Consider the following 17,040-nt stretch of genomic DNA (forward strand, 5'->3'; position numbering starts at 1 on the left):
TGGTTGTGCCCCGGACGCAAGCGGTGGTGGCGGAAGCCGCTGAGGACGCGTGAGGTTTCCAAGTTACCCACCGTACTTCATCTGTGAGGTAGTGGGCTTGGAGGGTAGCGATGTCAGAGAAAAAGCCTCCGGTAGATTTGGGTCTCCTAGAGGAGGACGACGAGTTCGAGGAGTTCCCTGCCGAAGGTAACCGACTGCAGCTTCCCGGGCTTCTGTACGGACGGTGACTCGGGCCTTCAGGTGGAGGCGGTGCGGCCGCTCAGGCCTCCCGGGGTGGGCGCCCCCAGGAAGTCTGCACCGAGGCGGCCGGCTAGTTAAGCTCGGACGCGCGACTTCCCTTGGGCCTCGGCCTCGGCTCAGGGTGTCACAGTAGGAAACGCTGGAAAGGTGCAGGGTGAACTGGGCCCCAGCCTGGGGTCGGAGATGTCTCATTCCTTTCTCCACTCGTCAGCTAGTTGCCCCTCATCTCGTACTTGTCCGCATAGCCTATTTTACTTACTGTCCTTTGCCTTGAATTCTTTTAAAAATGAAATCGTTCTTAGCTATACCAGTGCTGCTTCCTTCTAGGGCGTTACAAATGAAGCCTGAGTAGGATGCGAGGCTCACGTGTTGGGTACCTAATAATAATAGTTTTGCCCTACTCTTGTTTCTCACCGTTTTTACTGTTTTCAGGCGAACGTTAAGTTTAGAGTTTGTAAGACCCTAAAACTTCTACATTTTTACTAACATTAACAAGGAGGAACTTTAGTTTTCCTACTATAGATAGTATGTGGTTATTGGCTGCTCTGTTCTCATAAATTTAAGTGGTTTGCTTGAATTGACATATTCCATATAGGAAATAGATACTAGTGTTGTTATTTTTCAGGAAGAAACTGAAGCTTGGAGCAATTAAGAAACAGGCCTACGAAAGTCTCCTAACTGGCTAGAGATGATGAAACTGCAGTTGGCACCCCTGGCCTGATTGACACCAAAGCTCTGTAATTGCATTGCTTCTACTTGTTAGATTGCCTTTGCCTGTTAGAGTTTCAGAATTGACTACTTTCCTGGTTGTTTCCAGTAGGATTCCTGTTACTTATCTTATGAGAAAGTAGGATTACTATTGGGTAGTCTAAGGTGATAGGAAGAGATTTCTGGCTAGAGGCATACACGTGAGTGCTTCACTAACGTTGTCCTAAGTTGTATAGCCCACCATGATTTCATCATGTTTAAAATCATACAGCTGGAGCATTTGTTCTGGTTTTTTTTTTGTAGTGTACTCAGTTCTTTTGTTTAGAGGAAGACAACATTGGCATGCGTAATACTCAGCACTTAAAACTTTATTTTTTGAGTATGAAATTCATAATATTAGTCTTTTTGGTTTTTTTAAATCTTCAGTTTTTTTATTCAACTTCACTTTCAAGTCAGTTCATGATCCTCTAAATTGGAGCTATGTTGTAGAAAATTGGCTTATTGAGGGCAGGATCATATACTCCCAACAACATATTTCAGATACCATTTATTATATAAGGCATTTATATACATTTTATAGTCTAATTAACATCACTCTGAGGAAATAAGCTCAGAGATTTTAAAAAATAAAAACAAACTCACCATATCCTGTCATATCAGAAAGGTTTTTCTGATTCCTGATCCAAATTTTGCTTATATTTAAGAAAGTGGCTGACAATGTGATAGGTGGTCAGTAAAACCTTAGTGAATCCACATTTAAAATAAGTAGTTGAGAACTGACTACTTATAGAGGATCAATATAGATAACTCTACTTGACAATATACTTGATTTTACTCAGCAGTTTTGATCAGCTTTTGTAGTGTGTGTAGTTTGTCCTCATGCTGATTTTATGTTGTAAACTGCAATTTGTTCAAAAGTTATTAGTTGCATAGTAAAAAAATTCTCATTAAGGTTAAAAGGGAAAGTGAAGAAAAAAAGTTTTTAATACAAAGGACTTACAGTAGAGTGGGTTTATTAGTATTGAGTAACTCACTGTTTATTGATCTCCCAGAATATTTTCTTTTTCCTTATAGAATATTTTAATGTGTAGAACCTAATTCATTTAGGAAACTTTCCATTTAGAATGAGAAGTAACATCTGAAATGCCTTTATTTTGTTTCTCTATATTCTCTAGTTTTCATTTAGCTAGGTTTTCCTCAATTTGAATTAGTGAGAGTTTGCTAGATACAAAACTGGGTAAAACCATTAAATATTTACTCGTGAAAACTGTTCTGATCCAATAGGGGAAAAAGCAACCTTGGAAAAGTAACACCAAAGAATTATTTATCTGTTTTTGACACTTACACATTTTCTTTCATATCTTGTTCTAGTCATGTTGTAGAGTCTCTGTTGCTACTCAACCGATCAGCAGCAGTGTTGGCCTTGTGAAGGAGCCTGTTAGAAGCACAGCATCCTATTTCTCAGTCTAGATCTACTGAATAAGTCTGGTTGGAATTCCGCAAGATCCCTGAGATGTGTATGCACAATTAGGGTTTGCAAAGCACAACTTTAAAATGGTGGACAATTTTAAATCTTTGAATTTTTCGTTCATTTAATGCTCTGATTTACTAAGCACAACTTTAAAATGGTGGGCAATTTTGAATCTTTGAATTTTTAATTCAATTAATGCTCTGATTTGCTTATAAATTCTTTCCTGTTGCAAATGTTCTTTTTCTTATGGTGAATATACCATTGATAAACTCATAGAGTTTAGATAAACTCATAGAGCACTCAAAGTGCTCTTATTAAGGCAGTGTATTATTATCTTTGCATTCTATACGAGTCTTTAAAATTTTCAGAGGTCTTTTTAAGTCTCAGGATGTTCTAAAGAAGGGATGCTGATCACACTCTGGATAACTTGCAGTGTAGAGCCCTCGTGAAAGTTACTGAAATTGTGTATTAATGGTTTGACTTTTGGGTTGTCTGTCTTTTGGGAGTGTTGTCGGTACACTTCATCCAAGGTGAGAACATATTTGATAGGCTGTCAATTTAGTGACTTTAAAAAAAGGGAATTTTTACTTTCAAAAGGATGCTAAGATAATATGTCTTCATGGAAGCACCATTGTTTTATGTGAATAGCTCTCCTTTAGTATGAAGTATAACATTTGGAATGACTCTCTGAAGGTACAAAGGAACAGATCCTCCTTTTATTCCCTCTCCCCCATGATTTAGTCTGAATCTATTAGATTGGTAATTTCTCACAATTATAACTTAAAAAATCATGAGTAAGATTTTTAATTCTCCAAATTCTTGACTAGTTAGACTGAGTGAACAGCTTTATTAGGAAGTCATTCAAAGTCCTGGGCATGAATGATTTTGACATATTTTTGTAGGCTTTAACATGGTTAGAATTTTAGAATCAGACAGCAGCTTGGTCTGGAGATTTTAATTTTCATTCACATACATTTCAGTTTGTGTTATTGGAGTGGTGTTTTAATTATGAGGCACTTCATAATTTATTTGAAACTTTGAGTACTTTTTTATATTACACAGATATTTTAAGATTTTATTTCCTTTCTTTGACAAGTAGACATGGGTTAGAGTAAAGAGAAGAAAACAAGTAGTTCTTTAGATTCTTTTCTTTCTGTGCCAGAGGTGAGAGGCTTAATTTTCTTTGCTTTTTCAGAATATTTAAAATGAAATCAGGTTTCCCTACAGGAGCAATTGTATTTCCAAGAGTATGCTATTATACTAAATATTCTGTAAGCTTTCTATAACCTGTGAAACTGCTATATACTCTGAGGAACTCAGGAGCAGAGTACTGCCCGTCTCTTCATCCCACCCCACCTTGAGAAATTCTTAGGTAAGACAGTGCTGTCATTGGGAAGGGCATGTTTTTTGAGGAATACCAGAGGCTGGTGATCCTCTAATGCTACCTGTGTTTGAGAAGAACTGAGGAACTGTCATCTGTGCTTAACAAAGTAGGATGTTTTATAGTGGTCTAAACACTAGAGAAATGTTTTGAGGATATTACAGACACTTGACAGGTTGGGAGTGTGAAAAAACTGCCGGCATTTAGTGGAAAGAAGCCAAGGATTTTAAATGGATAGAAGCCAAGGATTCTTAGTTTTGCATATGAAAGAATTGTCCTGGGAAGAATGCCCTTGAGAAATATTTATATGAATATTATGTACACACTGGTGGACTAATTACCAACAGAAAGATTCTTTAGAATTTTAAATGCAGAAGGTAGACAGGCCCAATATTGACTTTTTCAGTTACTGTGCTAGTCAGTTTACTAAGGCCAAAGGAGGCTTCACTGTTGACATTATTAAATGTAATATAATGTATATAAATGATATCAAACATATAGGTTAGTCACAAAATGAAGCAAGAAATGGAAAACTCATGTCATAATACTTGCAAAGAAAACATGTAATGAATGACTGAGTACCTATTAAATGCCCATTATTGGTAATTACATGCAAGAAGAATGTTTATAGACCCCAGGATGGAATAAACCTTATGAATATAGTTTCAGACCTATGTTTAAATTTACCATTCAGAAACTTTTATGTCAACTCATGCTAATTACTTCTTTAAAAGTATATAGGCAGAGGGCCAAGGGTTTAGCTCAGTGGTACCACACCTGCCTCACAAACACAAGGTCCTGAGTTCTATCCTCAGTACCAAAAAATAAATAAAGTATATACGCTGTTTGTACAAGTAACAGCTTAAAGAGTTGGAATATGTGAAAGAATATGTATTGAAAAGTGAAATCACTGTTTGCCCTACTTTCCCTCCCCAGAATTTTTCATGCTGTATTGGTAACCACTGTTGTTTTTGTTGTTGTTGTTTATTTTTTTGTTTTTTTCTGGTATTTTTCCAAATTTATATGTGAATTGTGCTTGATTGCATTATCCTTTAAATGCACAGAAGACCATACTGTACATACTGTTCTTCTTGTTTTTTATATATCTTAGACATGATTTTGCATAAATGTAAAAATCTTCCTTGTGCTTTATTATATACTGCACATGTTCAATAATCTATTTAACTTGTCTCTCATTGGTAGATATGTGAGTAATTCTTATTTTTTGTGTGTTTTCATATTACAGAAACTGCATGATTTACATCTTTTAACATGTTTTTGTGCTTACCTATAAGATAAACTCTTACAGAGGTAATTGCCAGACCAAATTTTTTTTTATTTCTTTTAAAATATGCTTATTTTGAAATAATTTCACAATCACAGAATAGTTGAAGTTACATTTTTTTCTCAGAATTATTTTATTCCAGTTAGCTTGTTACTTTCAGAATATTCCTGCTTTCAGACCAAGTGGAATGAACTGGAGAATATACAGGTGTATGTTTATAAAACCTTGAGTTCACACCAGTATATCCATTTCAGTTCAGCACCACAAGGTTTATTTTAGGGTTTTTTTTTTCTTTCTTTCTTTTCCTTTTCACATTTGTGATTCTCTTCTCCAGTAATAAGAAACCTGGCTACAATTATCTTAAATTTTGCCTGTCTGTTCATTGTCTCTATCCAATCCTTGCCACCTCCTCCCTTGAGAGAGGTCTTTTTCATCTCATCTGAGCTCAGCATTCTATGCCAGGCTACAATTTATTCCTTCCTCATTTTAGTATGGATGACTTTTCCATCCTGTCCGAGCTCTGACACACCAACTACACAACTCTGTTCCTCTGTGGCAATGCTGTCTTTGATCAGTTTGGGCTCTGACACTTCATCTGGAACCAGGTGCACTTTAAATTTTAACATACATTCTCAAATTGCCTTTGAGAAAGATTACACCAACTTCATTTCCTTCTTTATGTAATTAACCTTTTTTCTGATGAGCTTGCTTACACAAGATACTAAACATTTTAGTTATTGCCAACCTGATAGATAAAAATGAAATCTGATTTTAATTTCTTTAAAAATTCATCATTATGTTTTTCCATGAATTGTTACCTTCTTAATTCTTAGTTTTCTTTACCTGCAATTTATAGTCATGAAAGGATTATATGATTGTATTAGGCTTTTTGAACTGCTGCAACAAAATGCTTTTGACTGGATAGCTTAAACAATAGAAATTTATTTTCTCACTCAGTCTGGATGTTGGGAAAGCAAAGATAAAGGTATTGGCATACTCAGATTCTGTTTGGGGCTCTTTCTGCCTCCCAGGAGGCTGGTTTCTTGCTGTGTCCTCTCTTGGGTAAGTGAGAGAATAAGCTCGTTTTTCCCCCCGGTACTCGGGATTGAACTGAGGACCTTGGTGCTTGTGAGGCAGGCGCAGTGCCACTGTGCTTAAACATTTAATAAGTTTTTAGTACAAGAAACCTAATCAGTTAACCTACAAATTCAACAAACTTAATTTGGGATATACTCAAAATTAGTGATTCAAATAGTTTCCAGAAATAGTTAAAATTCTAAGTGCTGTCAAACACTATCTAACATGCCAGTTTAGGGTTCAAGAAGAATTGAATAAAAATATACAAGATCTTTTTTTATTACTACATTTGTGTAGCATGTAATCTTTACATTGCTTGTGGGGAATTGGTATATGTACTTAATACATCTTTTTTTGTTTGTTTTTTGAGATGGTCTAACTAGATAGGCCAGGGTGTCCTTGAACTCATGGCAACCCTCTTGCCTCAGCCTCCTGAGTGCTGGAATTACAGGTGTGTACAACCACACTCAGCCACAATAATATTAATTCTGTATTTCATCCCTTCTCCCATCCCCCATTTCTTGATCCTCTTCCTTTAAAAAAAGGAAAAAAAATTGTATGTTTGCAATACAAGATCTTAATATTATGATTTAGAATTATTTTGTGTTTTTCAGAGTCATATTGTGTGTATGCTAAGGTATCATTTGTAATTTAGGGTTATGAAGATAAAGAATGCCTAAGTTTCTCAGACACTAATAATGAGCGTAGATTTAGTAAGTTATAATTGTGACTATACAAGATGCCAATGTTGTGATAAAGATAGGCACAAAGTTTCTACAGGAGGAGATTTTCAGGCGGTTTTTTTAAAAAACTTTTAAAATTTCAAAACAGAGGGCTGGGGATTTAGCTCAGTGGTTCTGCCTGCCTTGCAAGTGCAAGGTCCCGAGTTCGATAGCAAAAAAAAAAAAAAAAAAAAAATTCAAAGCTTTTTAACTACTGATTGATGTAGAAAAGAGGAATACAGACACTTAATTCATAAACAGTTAAACACTCATTTTTGCTCATATGCAATGATAGTATCAAATATATATAAGAACAATTTGTGAGTGAGCCATTAAGTAAATGACAGTTGATTAAAATATACATGCCTTCATTAGGACATTCTCTTATAAAATTATTTCATATTTATGCCTAAGAAAATTAACACTAAGTCACAAATATCTAAAATACAGTCCATATTCAAATTTCACCAGTTGTATAAAACAAACACGTCTCATTTTTCTGCTAGTCCTGTGTTTTCAATTTGCTTGTGTGTCATATCTGGTTGTTGGTATCACTTTTGTCCTTTTAAATCTACTGGTTGCTATCCATTTTTGTTGTTTGATTTTTCATGACACTGAATAGTTATTTGAAGAGTTCAGTTGTAGAAAGTTCCACCTTTTGGATTTATTTGACAGTTCCCTTGTGATTAGATTCAGAATCAATTTTGTTAATAAGAGTATTACATAATTACTATAGCACATCAAGAAACATAAAGCAAGTGGTCCTGATTTATGATGATAATAAATTTGTTTACTGGATTAAAACAGTGACCTCTGTGTCTCTCTGTCTCCCCTTTTGTAATGAATTTATCCTGTTAACCAAACATTTTTGCACCCCATAATTTTAATATCCATCATTAATCCTTACCTGTGTTGCACTGAGGGCTTGCAAAATGGTAATTTTCTAATTCTGTCATTCTTTTCATATTTGTACAGCTGGGGACTATAAAGAAGAAAGAGATTCCCATTTTCTCTCTTTCTGTCAAGTATTGCTATGGATTTTTAAAACTTCAGTGTTGTTCCTTTAGGCCAGTTTCTGGCATTAAAACATTCCTATTTGCCTAGTAAGTTCCATGTCTCAGATTAGAAATTAACCATTTCTTCTTAGAGCCACAGTTCCTCTTAATAGAGGAATGAATGAATGTTTGAACCAAATTCAAGATAAGTAGTTCAAAAGATGGCACAGAAAAAGATGAGGAGCAGGGTAAAATGTTTGATTAGTACAAAATCTTAAGTAGTTTTAAAATATGAATCATAAAGGTAAGGAGCTAAGTAAACAGTGATCTTGTGGATCATTCTTTACTGCAATTTTAACATGGGGGAATGTGTGAGGGAGAGAATTCAAGCCATGTGGCCAACATGAAGTTATCTCAATGGATTTGAATATTAATAGTTATTTTAAAGACATATAGTATAATTGTGTGTGAGTTAAAATGTAAAGCTATGTCAAAACTAGCAAGTGGGTCACCCAAGGAGGAGAAGAGCATTGTATGCTTACTCTCTTGAATCTTGGATAGTTAGTTTGGTGTATTTAAAGTGAGAAGAGATCATAGTAATGTTACCCTGGAGATTAGATTTTGTCAGGATCAAGAGAATAGAAGCAAGAACCTATTAAAGGAATATGACTTTGTATAAGTGAGAAGGGATAATGTGATAGTCTGATCTAGAACAGAGGTAATAGGGATTGAGAAACATTGATTTGAGAATGATGGAGGATGAAGGGGACAGGACTGGGTCATGAATAGAGGAACTGGTGATGACTCACCTGGCACTTAATAAGACTGATTGACTACTTTTGTGATTTTCTTTAGTTAAGGCTAAGAGAGCATGTTGCTTGAGGGTGGAGTAATTGTGGATAATGAGTTAAGTTTTGGTGGTATTGAATTCTACAGTTTAAGGAAGACTTCTGCTATAGTGACAGATTTGAGAATTAGTGTACTACTAAAATAAATCACTCTGAGGCACTGAAGGACGGCATGGACCATAGATGAATTCCTGGTTCAGACAATCAGTTATAAAGAGTTAGTATTCAAGAGCATATGGCAAGGAATATATAGAGACAATTTATGTTTCACTTTGTTTTGCTAATTGGTTTCTGAAATAGAAGTAAAAACTACAGATGTTATAGGAAGGCCATCTAACTGATACATACTTCTTTTCTAATTGTATACCTAGGGCCCTTCTCAATAAGTATGCCTTATTCTAGTACTAGAATGCCTGAAGATACTAGTTTACATTTGCATTTTTTTAATTTTAAACAAAAGCTGAAATTTTATTATAAACCTTCCCTCTACCCAAATGGAATAGAAAAACAAAATTTCGAAAATTAAAAAGTGCAACATTCTACCTTATATGTGTTTATACTTTTCCTTCCTATAAGAATCTGAATTTTATATTGATATTAATAATCAAATACTAGTGATAGGGCCAGGAATTTAGCTCAGTGGTTTCGCCGCCTGCCTTGCAAGCACAAGGACCAGCGTTAGATCCCTGGTACCAAAAAAAAAAAAAAAAAAAAAAAAAAGCCAGTGAAGGCTTATAATGTCTGTATATGTTGTTGTCTTTTTTATGTTGGTATCTACCTGCTACTCAACTTGCTTTATGGCTATTACTGCTGTTTTGAAAGGTTATATAATATACGTTATAAAAAATCAGTTCAAAGAAAAGAACCAGTAACGTAAATAACCTCCAAAAATAGAAGGTTTTCATAGCAAGGGGTGTCTTTTATATGAATGTCTATTTTAGATTATTTGCAAATTCAAGAATTGAGAGAAGGTCCGGGAATTTAGCTCAGTGGTTCGGTGGCCTGCCTTGCAAGCCAAGGACCCGAGTTCAATCCCTGGTACCCCACCCCCCAAAAAAGAATTGAGAGAGCAAGACGGCAGAAACTTTTAGATTTGAGAAGATGCTTTTTTTATATGGGTATGGCATTAGCTGTATTTGAATTGTGAGAGTGTCCAGTGTTTTTTTTTTTTGAGACAGGGTCTCACTATGTACTTGAGACTGACCTGAACCTCACTATGTAGCCCAGGCTAGTCTCGAACTCACAGCAATCCTGCCTCAGCCTCCCGAATGTTGATATTATAGGCGTGTGCCACAATGCCTGGCTGTCCAGTGGTTTTTGTTTGTAGAAATAATATATGAGATACATTGAGACATCTCTTTGTTTTTAGACTGGGCTGGTTTGGATGAAGATGAAGATGCCCATGTTTGGGAAGATAACTGGGATGATGATAATGTAGAGGATGATTTCTCCAATCAGTTACGGTAAGCTGTAAGACAGATTTTTACTATAGCTCAGCATTAATTTTAAGTTTGCAATATGTAACTTACATAGATAATCTGTCGCTTAAAATATGCTTTGTATTATGATATTTTTGTATAAGCAAGATATTACCTTCATCTCCTGGGTTCCTAAACATGAATACTTTGTATAATTGCATACAACTTTTGTTCTTTCTAGTCTTTTGACAAAGGTAGTTAAATAGAAGCATATTTGCTGTTCTTGTTTTTTTTGGTTTAAATTTTAAGTCAGTGTAAATTTTCTACCAAAGGTGGACCCAAAAGATTGGTGATTCTTGAATTGTAGATGAAGATTGTTGAATTGTACTTTTTCATATTCATATAGAAATCTACCTAATTTTTATTTATTGGCAAAATTCATGTAACATAAAATTAATCCTTTTATATTGTGTAATCATCTTTCTGTTTAGCTCTAGTATTTTCAGCATCCCAAAAGAAAATGCTAACCTCATTAAAGCAGTAAAAAGGAATATGTGATCATTGTTTTATTCCTTTTTATGGCTCAGTAGTAGTCCATTGTATGGATATGCCATATTATATTTATCAGAAATAGAATTGCTGGGCTTAATGATAATTCTAGGTTTAACTTTTTAAAGAATTGCTAAAACTGTTTTCTACAGTGGCGGAACAATTTTACATTCATACCAACGATGTGTGAAGGTCCCAGTCTTTTCACATATTCACCAAAATGTTTTTCATTTAAAAAATTACAGCGATAAGTAAAGGGTATGAAATGATATCTCTGGTTTTTATTTTAATTTCCCTAATAACTGACCTTTTCATGTACATGACTATTTGCCTATCTTTGTTTATTCAAGTCATTTTCTTATTTAAAAATGTTATTCATTTTCTTATTAATGAATTGTGAGATGTCTACATGTTTTTGACACTAAAACTTTATCAGATACATGATTTACAAATGTTTTCTTTGTTCCTTCAGACTATCTTCATGTTACTGTCCTTTGCACAAAAGTTTTTTTCTGTTACTGAGAATCGAACTCAAGACCTTGCACTTGAGAAACAGGTGGCAGCACCACTTAGCTAAATCCCCAGTCCCAAAAGTTTTTAATTTTGAAAAAGCATGGTGTAGCTCTTTTTCCTTTTTTCCTGTGTTTTTTTCTGTTTTACTTCTGCTTTTCATGCTTAATAATTCATTGATGAGTTCAAGATAATCAAGTGTTTCCTTAAAAGTTTTATAGTTTTAGCTCTTAAAATTTAAAACTTCAATCCATTTTGAGTTAATTTTTATGATTATGTATGATAAAGGTCTAACTCATTGCTTTCCATGTGGCTAGCCAGCACCATTTGTTGAGTGCACATTTCTTTATCTCCTGATTTTATTAGGATTCAACCCATATTTATCTGTCTTGGCCACAAGGATATGTAGACTGCCACATGCTTGCTCAAATCAAGCTACAGAAGATATATTGTTCAAAAGGGAAGTGAAATAATTAATAATAAATTTCTAAAATTTAATTTTAATAGTGAAACAATATTACCTATTTTATACTACATTTTAAAAATTGATTTAAAACATCTATATTCTAAATTTTTTAGAATTTTGCTGGAGACTGACAATTTACCATCTCCTCATTTTAGAAGTAGTACAATTTACTTTGCACTGTTATTTTGATACCTTTACAATTTCCATGATATTCTTAAAGATTATTAACTCCAGTTGTTTACTTTATCTTTTGATTTTTCCTTGAGATATAATTATTCAAGGGCTTGAAAATTTAAGTTATGTTAGTGCAGTTTAGAGTTACCTCACCTTAGTTTTTAATTTGTCTTTTTGATGTATTTCCTTTTACAGTTTTATATACAAGATAAAAAAACATAGCTGCTGAACAGTAATGCTTCTTCCTTTCTAAAATCTGTGATGTTAAACTATTTCAAGCATTGGACCCATCTTTTGTCTTCATTTTGCACCAAAATACAGCTCTTAAAAAGCTCTCTTTTGTGTGTGTGTGTGTGTGTGTGTGTGTCTGCTTATTCTGGGACAAAGTTAATTCTGTATAAAGAAGAACATGCGCTTTGTTTTTGCATTGTGTTTGTTTTATACCATTTTAAAACTGAGCCACATCAGAGAATACCCTGCCACCTTTCTTCTAAAATATACATCTCCATTTTCTTCCGCATTGGAAGTATACTGAGCTATAAATTGTCAGGCCTTCCAATGCTGTTAAGTCCTATTCCATATTTTTAATCATGGATCTGTTATTTTCTTTTCTAATGCCTTCTTGAAATTTTTAAAATTAAGGTTAAATGAGGTTTTCTTCCTTTGCCATTCAAAAGAGAGTCACACTTCTCCAGAGGGTTTATTTTTCCTCCCCGTTTGTTTCTTTCATTCATTATATGATGACACATTTCTCTTAAAAATTATTCAAGAAATTATTGATATTATGATTTTTATCAGAGGGCTTGTCATAATAAATGTATTGATAGTTGAATTTCATACCAGTACTGCTTCTTGCTTTTTTACTGCCTTAAAGATAGAGCTTTATATACATACTGTATTCTTTGTGGCTGTTTTGTTTTTGTTTTTTTTTTGGGAGAGGTTAATACCTCTTAAGTGCTTTTTTTCTCTGTTGTGTTCCTGCCTTTGGGTCCCTAAAATTCCATATGTGTAAACTGTAATCATTATTAATAAAGTGTCCGCATTTTGTTTCTCTTCATAAGCCATTCTTTTTAGCTAAGATTATTGATGTTATTTGTTGTGCTGTCAGACAACTTACTATAGTAATGGAAATGTTCTATAAGCTGTATAATACAGAAGCCACTAGTCACATATGGATCTCAAACACATGAAATATGGCTAGAGCAGATGAAAAGCCAGAATTTTCAAAGTATACATAGCTGAGTATGTCTGGAGATGTTTCTACATCTTCTAATCTATTCCACTGATCCTTGGGTCTGTTTCTTTGCCAGCACCATGCTCTTCTTATCACAGTGACTGTAGTACAGGAACCAAGATATATCATGTAAAGGTACAAGATCCCAATGATGAATTTAACTGTATTGTATACCTACTATACCATTAAACTTAATGGAAAAAAATTAAATAGCTACATAAAACTGGATATGGGGGTACATGCCTATAATCCCAGCACTCTGAGGCTGAGGCAGGAGGATCACAAATATGAGCTTAGCCTGGGCATCTGAATGCCTTAGACCGTTGTCTCAAAGAGTTAAAAGGCGGGGAGGTGGGAATACAATGCAGTGCATCAGCTCTGGCTGGATTCAATCCCCAGTTCTACCAAGAAAAAAAAGAAAAAGAAAAAGAAAAAGGCACATATAACTACCATATTGAACAGCACAGCCTCAAACAGTCCTTCCTTTAACTAATTGGTATTGATAAACAAGTTTCCTGCGAATGTTTTCATCCTGGTCTTTGTAAAATGTGTGGAGGCCCTCACTGTGGTATCATGAGTCATGGTAAAGAACTTATTTTACTGTTTTCTGACATTGGTCCTAATTCCATCTAATTTTGAAGAGGCAGCTCAGATTCTAGAGTCAAATTGCTGGGTTCCAATCCTGGGTCTACCTCTTATTGAGCTACACATATCTTGAGGAAGTCATTCTGCCTTCCTGTGACTCACTTTTCTCACAGAAAAAATACAGATAATTAGTACACTCATAGGGTTATGTAAGATTAAGTTAATATATGTAAAATGTTTAGAATATGGTTTGTGTTAAACAGAAATTCTCAACCTAGCAGGCTGCCCACTTACCATTTTCTCTTCTTTTCGGTCAGTGTAATAACCTTGAACAAACAGAAATACAGTAAATCATCTGTATCTCCAAGTAACTAAAGTCGCTATTTTTTTGTTGCTACAACCTGATATCATTAGTTTCTCTATATACAATAGAAAATTAGGAGCTTTTTCTGACACTGCATCTTACCTAAAACCTCCGAGAACCAGTACAGTTTGTGATTTACCATATCAAATACAAGCACAGTAATAAAGCTTGAGAGCCTCCTTGTTATTAGTGTTTTTCTTGTTTTGTTTGTAAAAGGAATGCTGTTGCTTTTGTTTGAAATAGTCTCCATTCACTCTGTCTTCTATAATACCATTCCAGATATAACAGATTTCTTCTTGCTTGCCTTTTTTGGATTTTTTTCACTCAGCCTGTATTCATAATATTAGAATTTTTGTTTTGTAACTAGTGCCCTCAGTTTATTTTTCTTTTGGTTTAATACGCTTTTAAATTCTAGCAAAGAACTTTTTATTTTCTCTAAGAATTTAGTTGATGGTGCTTCATATCCTTTGCGTTCACAGTTTATAAATGTAATTGGTGACCACCTGTCAGGAAGGTCAGTGTGCACAAACACAGCAGATAAATTTGGTCTATTTGTTATTTAACTTTTAGGTTAAACTCTCGTGGGCTTTTGTTGTTGTTGTTAAAAGAAGAAAAAGTGAATATAGTGATTGTTTAAAAGGTAACAAAACTAATGTTTAAGAAAGTTTTACAGAAAGTACAAACTTTTAGCGTAAGATAAAATTCACAGAAAATTACCAAATTCCCTAAAGATTGGTAACAGTTTTTCTAGGAAACATTTAAGGTGCTTTCTGTGATCAACAAAAATAGAAGCTTTTAGCTTTTCCCTTCAGCCTAGTTCTTATTTTAATACTACATTACATATGTATAACTTTCTCTGATTTAGCTCTCAAAACAAAGGAGATAAGTTTTTATATATGAAAGACAGATATTAAAATCTTCAATTTCCTAAGGGGAAGGAAAGGAGCCCAAATGAAACAATTTAAATTTAGCAAAAGAAAGACTACAGTCAGAGATTTGCACTGGGTGCTTTGAATCCAGCATTTATACTACCAGCCTACTCTTGAGTTCTTCCCACAAACAGAAGACAAGGATGAATATCTGGCTTTGATAAAATTCATGAAATTAGGCCAGTATTTCTATTATAAATAACTAAAATATTAAGAAAATGGAGCAGTTTGGGGAAATGAATAATAAATATTATACATCATTCCTACCATGTGATTTTTGCATTATGATTACATTGACTAGTATAATGTTATCTAAACCAAATTGAGAAAAATGTCATTATCTTCCTGGATATAATGTGCAGAACATATTAGTCAAACTGTACTTTTACACAGTGTTTTGCTACAGACTTTTCCTCCAGTTTTCTCATGCTTTATTAGAAAATCTGAATTGAGGTACATATGGCGTTTAAAATAGTTTAAGTTGATTGAACAGTTAAACTTTTTTGTACAAATGTTTTATACAAAGCAGATCAACAATTGAGGTTGACATTCTCAAAGTATGACAGAAACTTAAGGCTGGATCAGTTATTTAAAGTGATGTAAACTATTTTTCAATGCATATTTGTATATAATTTTTTAATACTTTCATCCACATTTGAAATTATGTAATATTTTGTTCACTGTTTTATGACATTTATTCTATTTATTTTGACATGGTTAATGCAGAAAATTCTCATACACCCTTAAATTTGATTAAAATATTTTTCTTGTTTAGAACAATAAATACATGTCAATATGGAAAGCAGTCTGTATTCTTTCTATGTGTATAACTGTAATACTTGTTATGATGATTATAAAATCCTTAAAGATTTGATATTGATGTGTACTTATCACTGAGATTAATGATTCTTAAAGTTTATGTATAAGGGCCTGGGGTGGGGCTGGTAGTACACCTGCTAGGTCTATTTGAGGTCTTGAGTTCAGTCCCTGACAGCACCAAATCAAAAATAAACAAAATTTTGCATTCATTTATTAGGAACAAAACACTTGTATAGTGTTTGGGAGGTATTTGGAAGGTAGTGATTCAATTCTTCAAGTTTCTTCCAGAAATAGATTTATAAGAAAATCAAGGAAGATGAAATTGATTCACATCTAGTTCCCTTTCTATATATGTTTCTTTTCTAATATAAACCTGTGTGGTAGGTAATATTTTAAATTGTTGCCCTAGGCTTAGTTCATTGATTTAGAATAAGTCTCTAACTCACAAATTTTCAAGTTGTGAATTTTCATAGATACCAATGGACCTTTTGCATTACGAACATTCCTAGTTGCAAACAAATGTAGCTCACATGTTTGCCAGACGTTGTCACAGTTGTGCTACTGTGTGCTTACTGTACAGTGAAATAGTGTGCAGTAATAGAGTGCTTCAGAGCACTAGGATGATTCAGAGCTTAGGAAGTCCGGAAGCAAGAAGAAAAGCAGTGATAATGTGGAGGGCACTGCTTGTACGTCCAAAGAAATGCTCATGGCAACAAAAGTGAAAATACAATGTAAGACTCAAGAACAAATCTGACTTACAAACATTCTACCAGAAAGGAACTTGTTTGTAAGTCGGGGACTTAATATTTATAAATTGTATTATTTTTTAAAAACACATTTTTGACTCATAAAGACATGCCTACTGATACTGTTCTTTGTGTTTTATTATAGAGCTGAACTAGAGAAACATGGTTATAAGATGGAGACTTCATAGCATCCAGAAGAAGTATTTAAGTACCCTCAGAACTGTGTACTAAATTCTAGGGCAAAGAACCCAGGATGGAATGTTTCTAAAAATATGTTTATTTCATTATCTGCTTGAATTTTTCTGTAACAAAAAAATAAATGTTTTGATGGAATTTTGGTTTGGTTCAGTATTGTTCTTTTACTATTTAATCATTAATTTTATATTCATGCTTTTACAGAACCTTATTCTATTGAGACAGTAAAGTTCTATGCTTTTTTTCCCATTAAGTTTATTGGTACATTTTAGGTATACATTTCAGTTACACTTATCATTGGGATCTTGTACCTTTACATGATGT

The 17,040-nt window shown here is 33.9% G+C and overlaps 1 protein-coding gene and 1 long non-coding RNA gene across 2 annotated transcripts; both read left to right on the forward strand.

Annotated features, from left to right (window-relative positions):
- Positions 1 to 9: 9 nt before the first annotated feature.
- On the forward strand, positions 10 to 16,831 carry Sem1 (SEM1 26S proteasome complex subunit). The gene is made up of 3 exons (XM_010603392.3): positions 10 to 186; positions 10,097 to 10,190; positions 16,667 to 16,831. The coding sequence occupies exons 1-3, from the start codon at positions 111 to 113 to the stop codon at positions 16,707 to 16,709; spliced, it is 213 nt and encodes a 70-aa protein (XP_010601694.1). The 5' UTR covers positions 10 to 110; the 3' UTR covers positions 16,710 to 16,831.
- Positions 866 to 5,105, forward strand: LOC117284022. The gene is made up of 3 exons (XR_004515092.1): positions 866 to 977; positions 3,615 to 3,791; positions 5,047 to 5,105. It is a non-coding gene; the product is annotated as an uncharacterized LOC117284022 (long non-coding RNA).
- Positions 16,832 to 17,040: the final 209 nt, after the last annotated feature.

This window comes from Fukomys damarensis, unplaced genomic scaffold (assembly GCF_012274545.1).
Source record: "Fukomys damarensis isolate Sample0158 unplaced genomic scaffold, DMR_v1.0_HiC HiC_scaffold_4, whole genome shotgun sequence".
Taxonomy (NCBI): Eukaryota; Metazoa; Chordata; class Mammalia; order Rodentia; family Bathyergidae; genus Fukomys; species Fukomys damarensis.

Bases quoted from the DNA above. Each gene is read 5' to 3' on its own strand.
- Sem1 (XM_010603392.3), top strand. From the start codon at position 111: ATGTCAGAGAAAAAGCCTCCGGTAGATTTGGGTCTCCTAGAGGAGGAC. The intron at 187-10,096 runs GTAACCGACTGC...CTTTGTTTTTAG, and splicing joins CGAGGAGTTCCCTGCCGAAG to ACTGGGCTGGTTTGGATGAA. The intron at 10,191-16,666 runs GTAAGCTGTAAG...GTTTTATTATAG, and splicing joins GATTTCTCCAATCAGTTACG to AGCTGAACTAGAGAAACATG.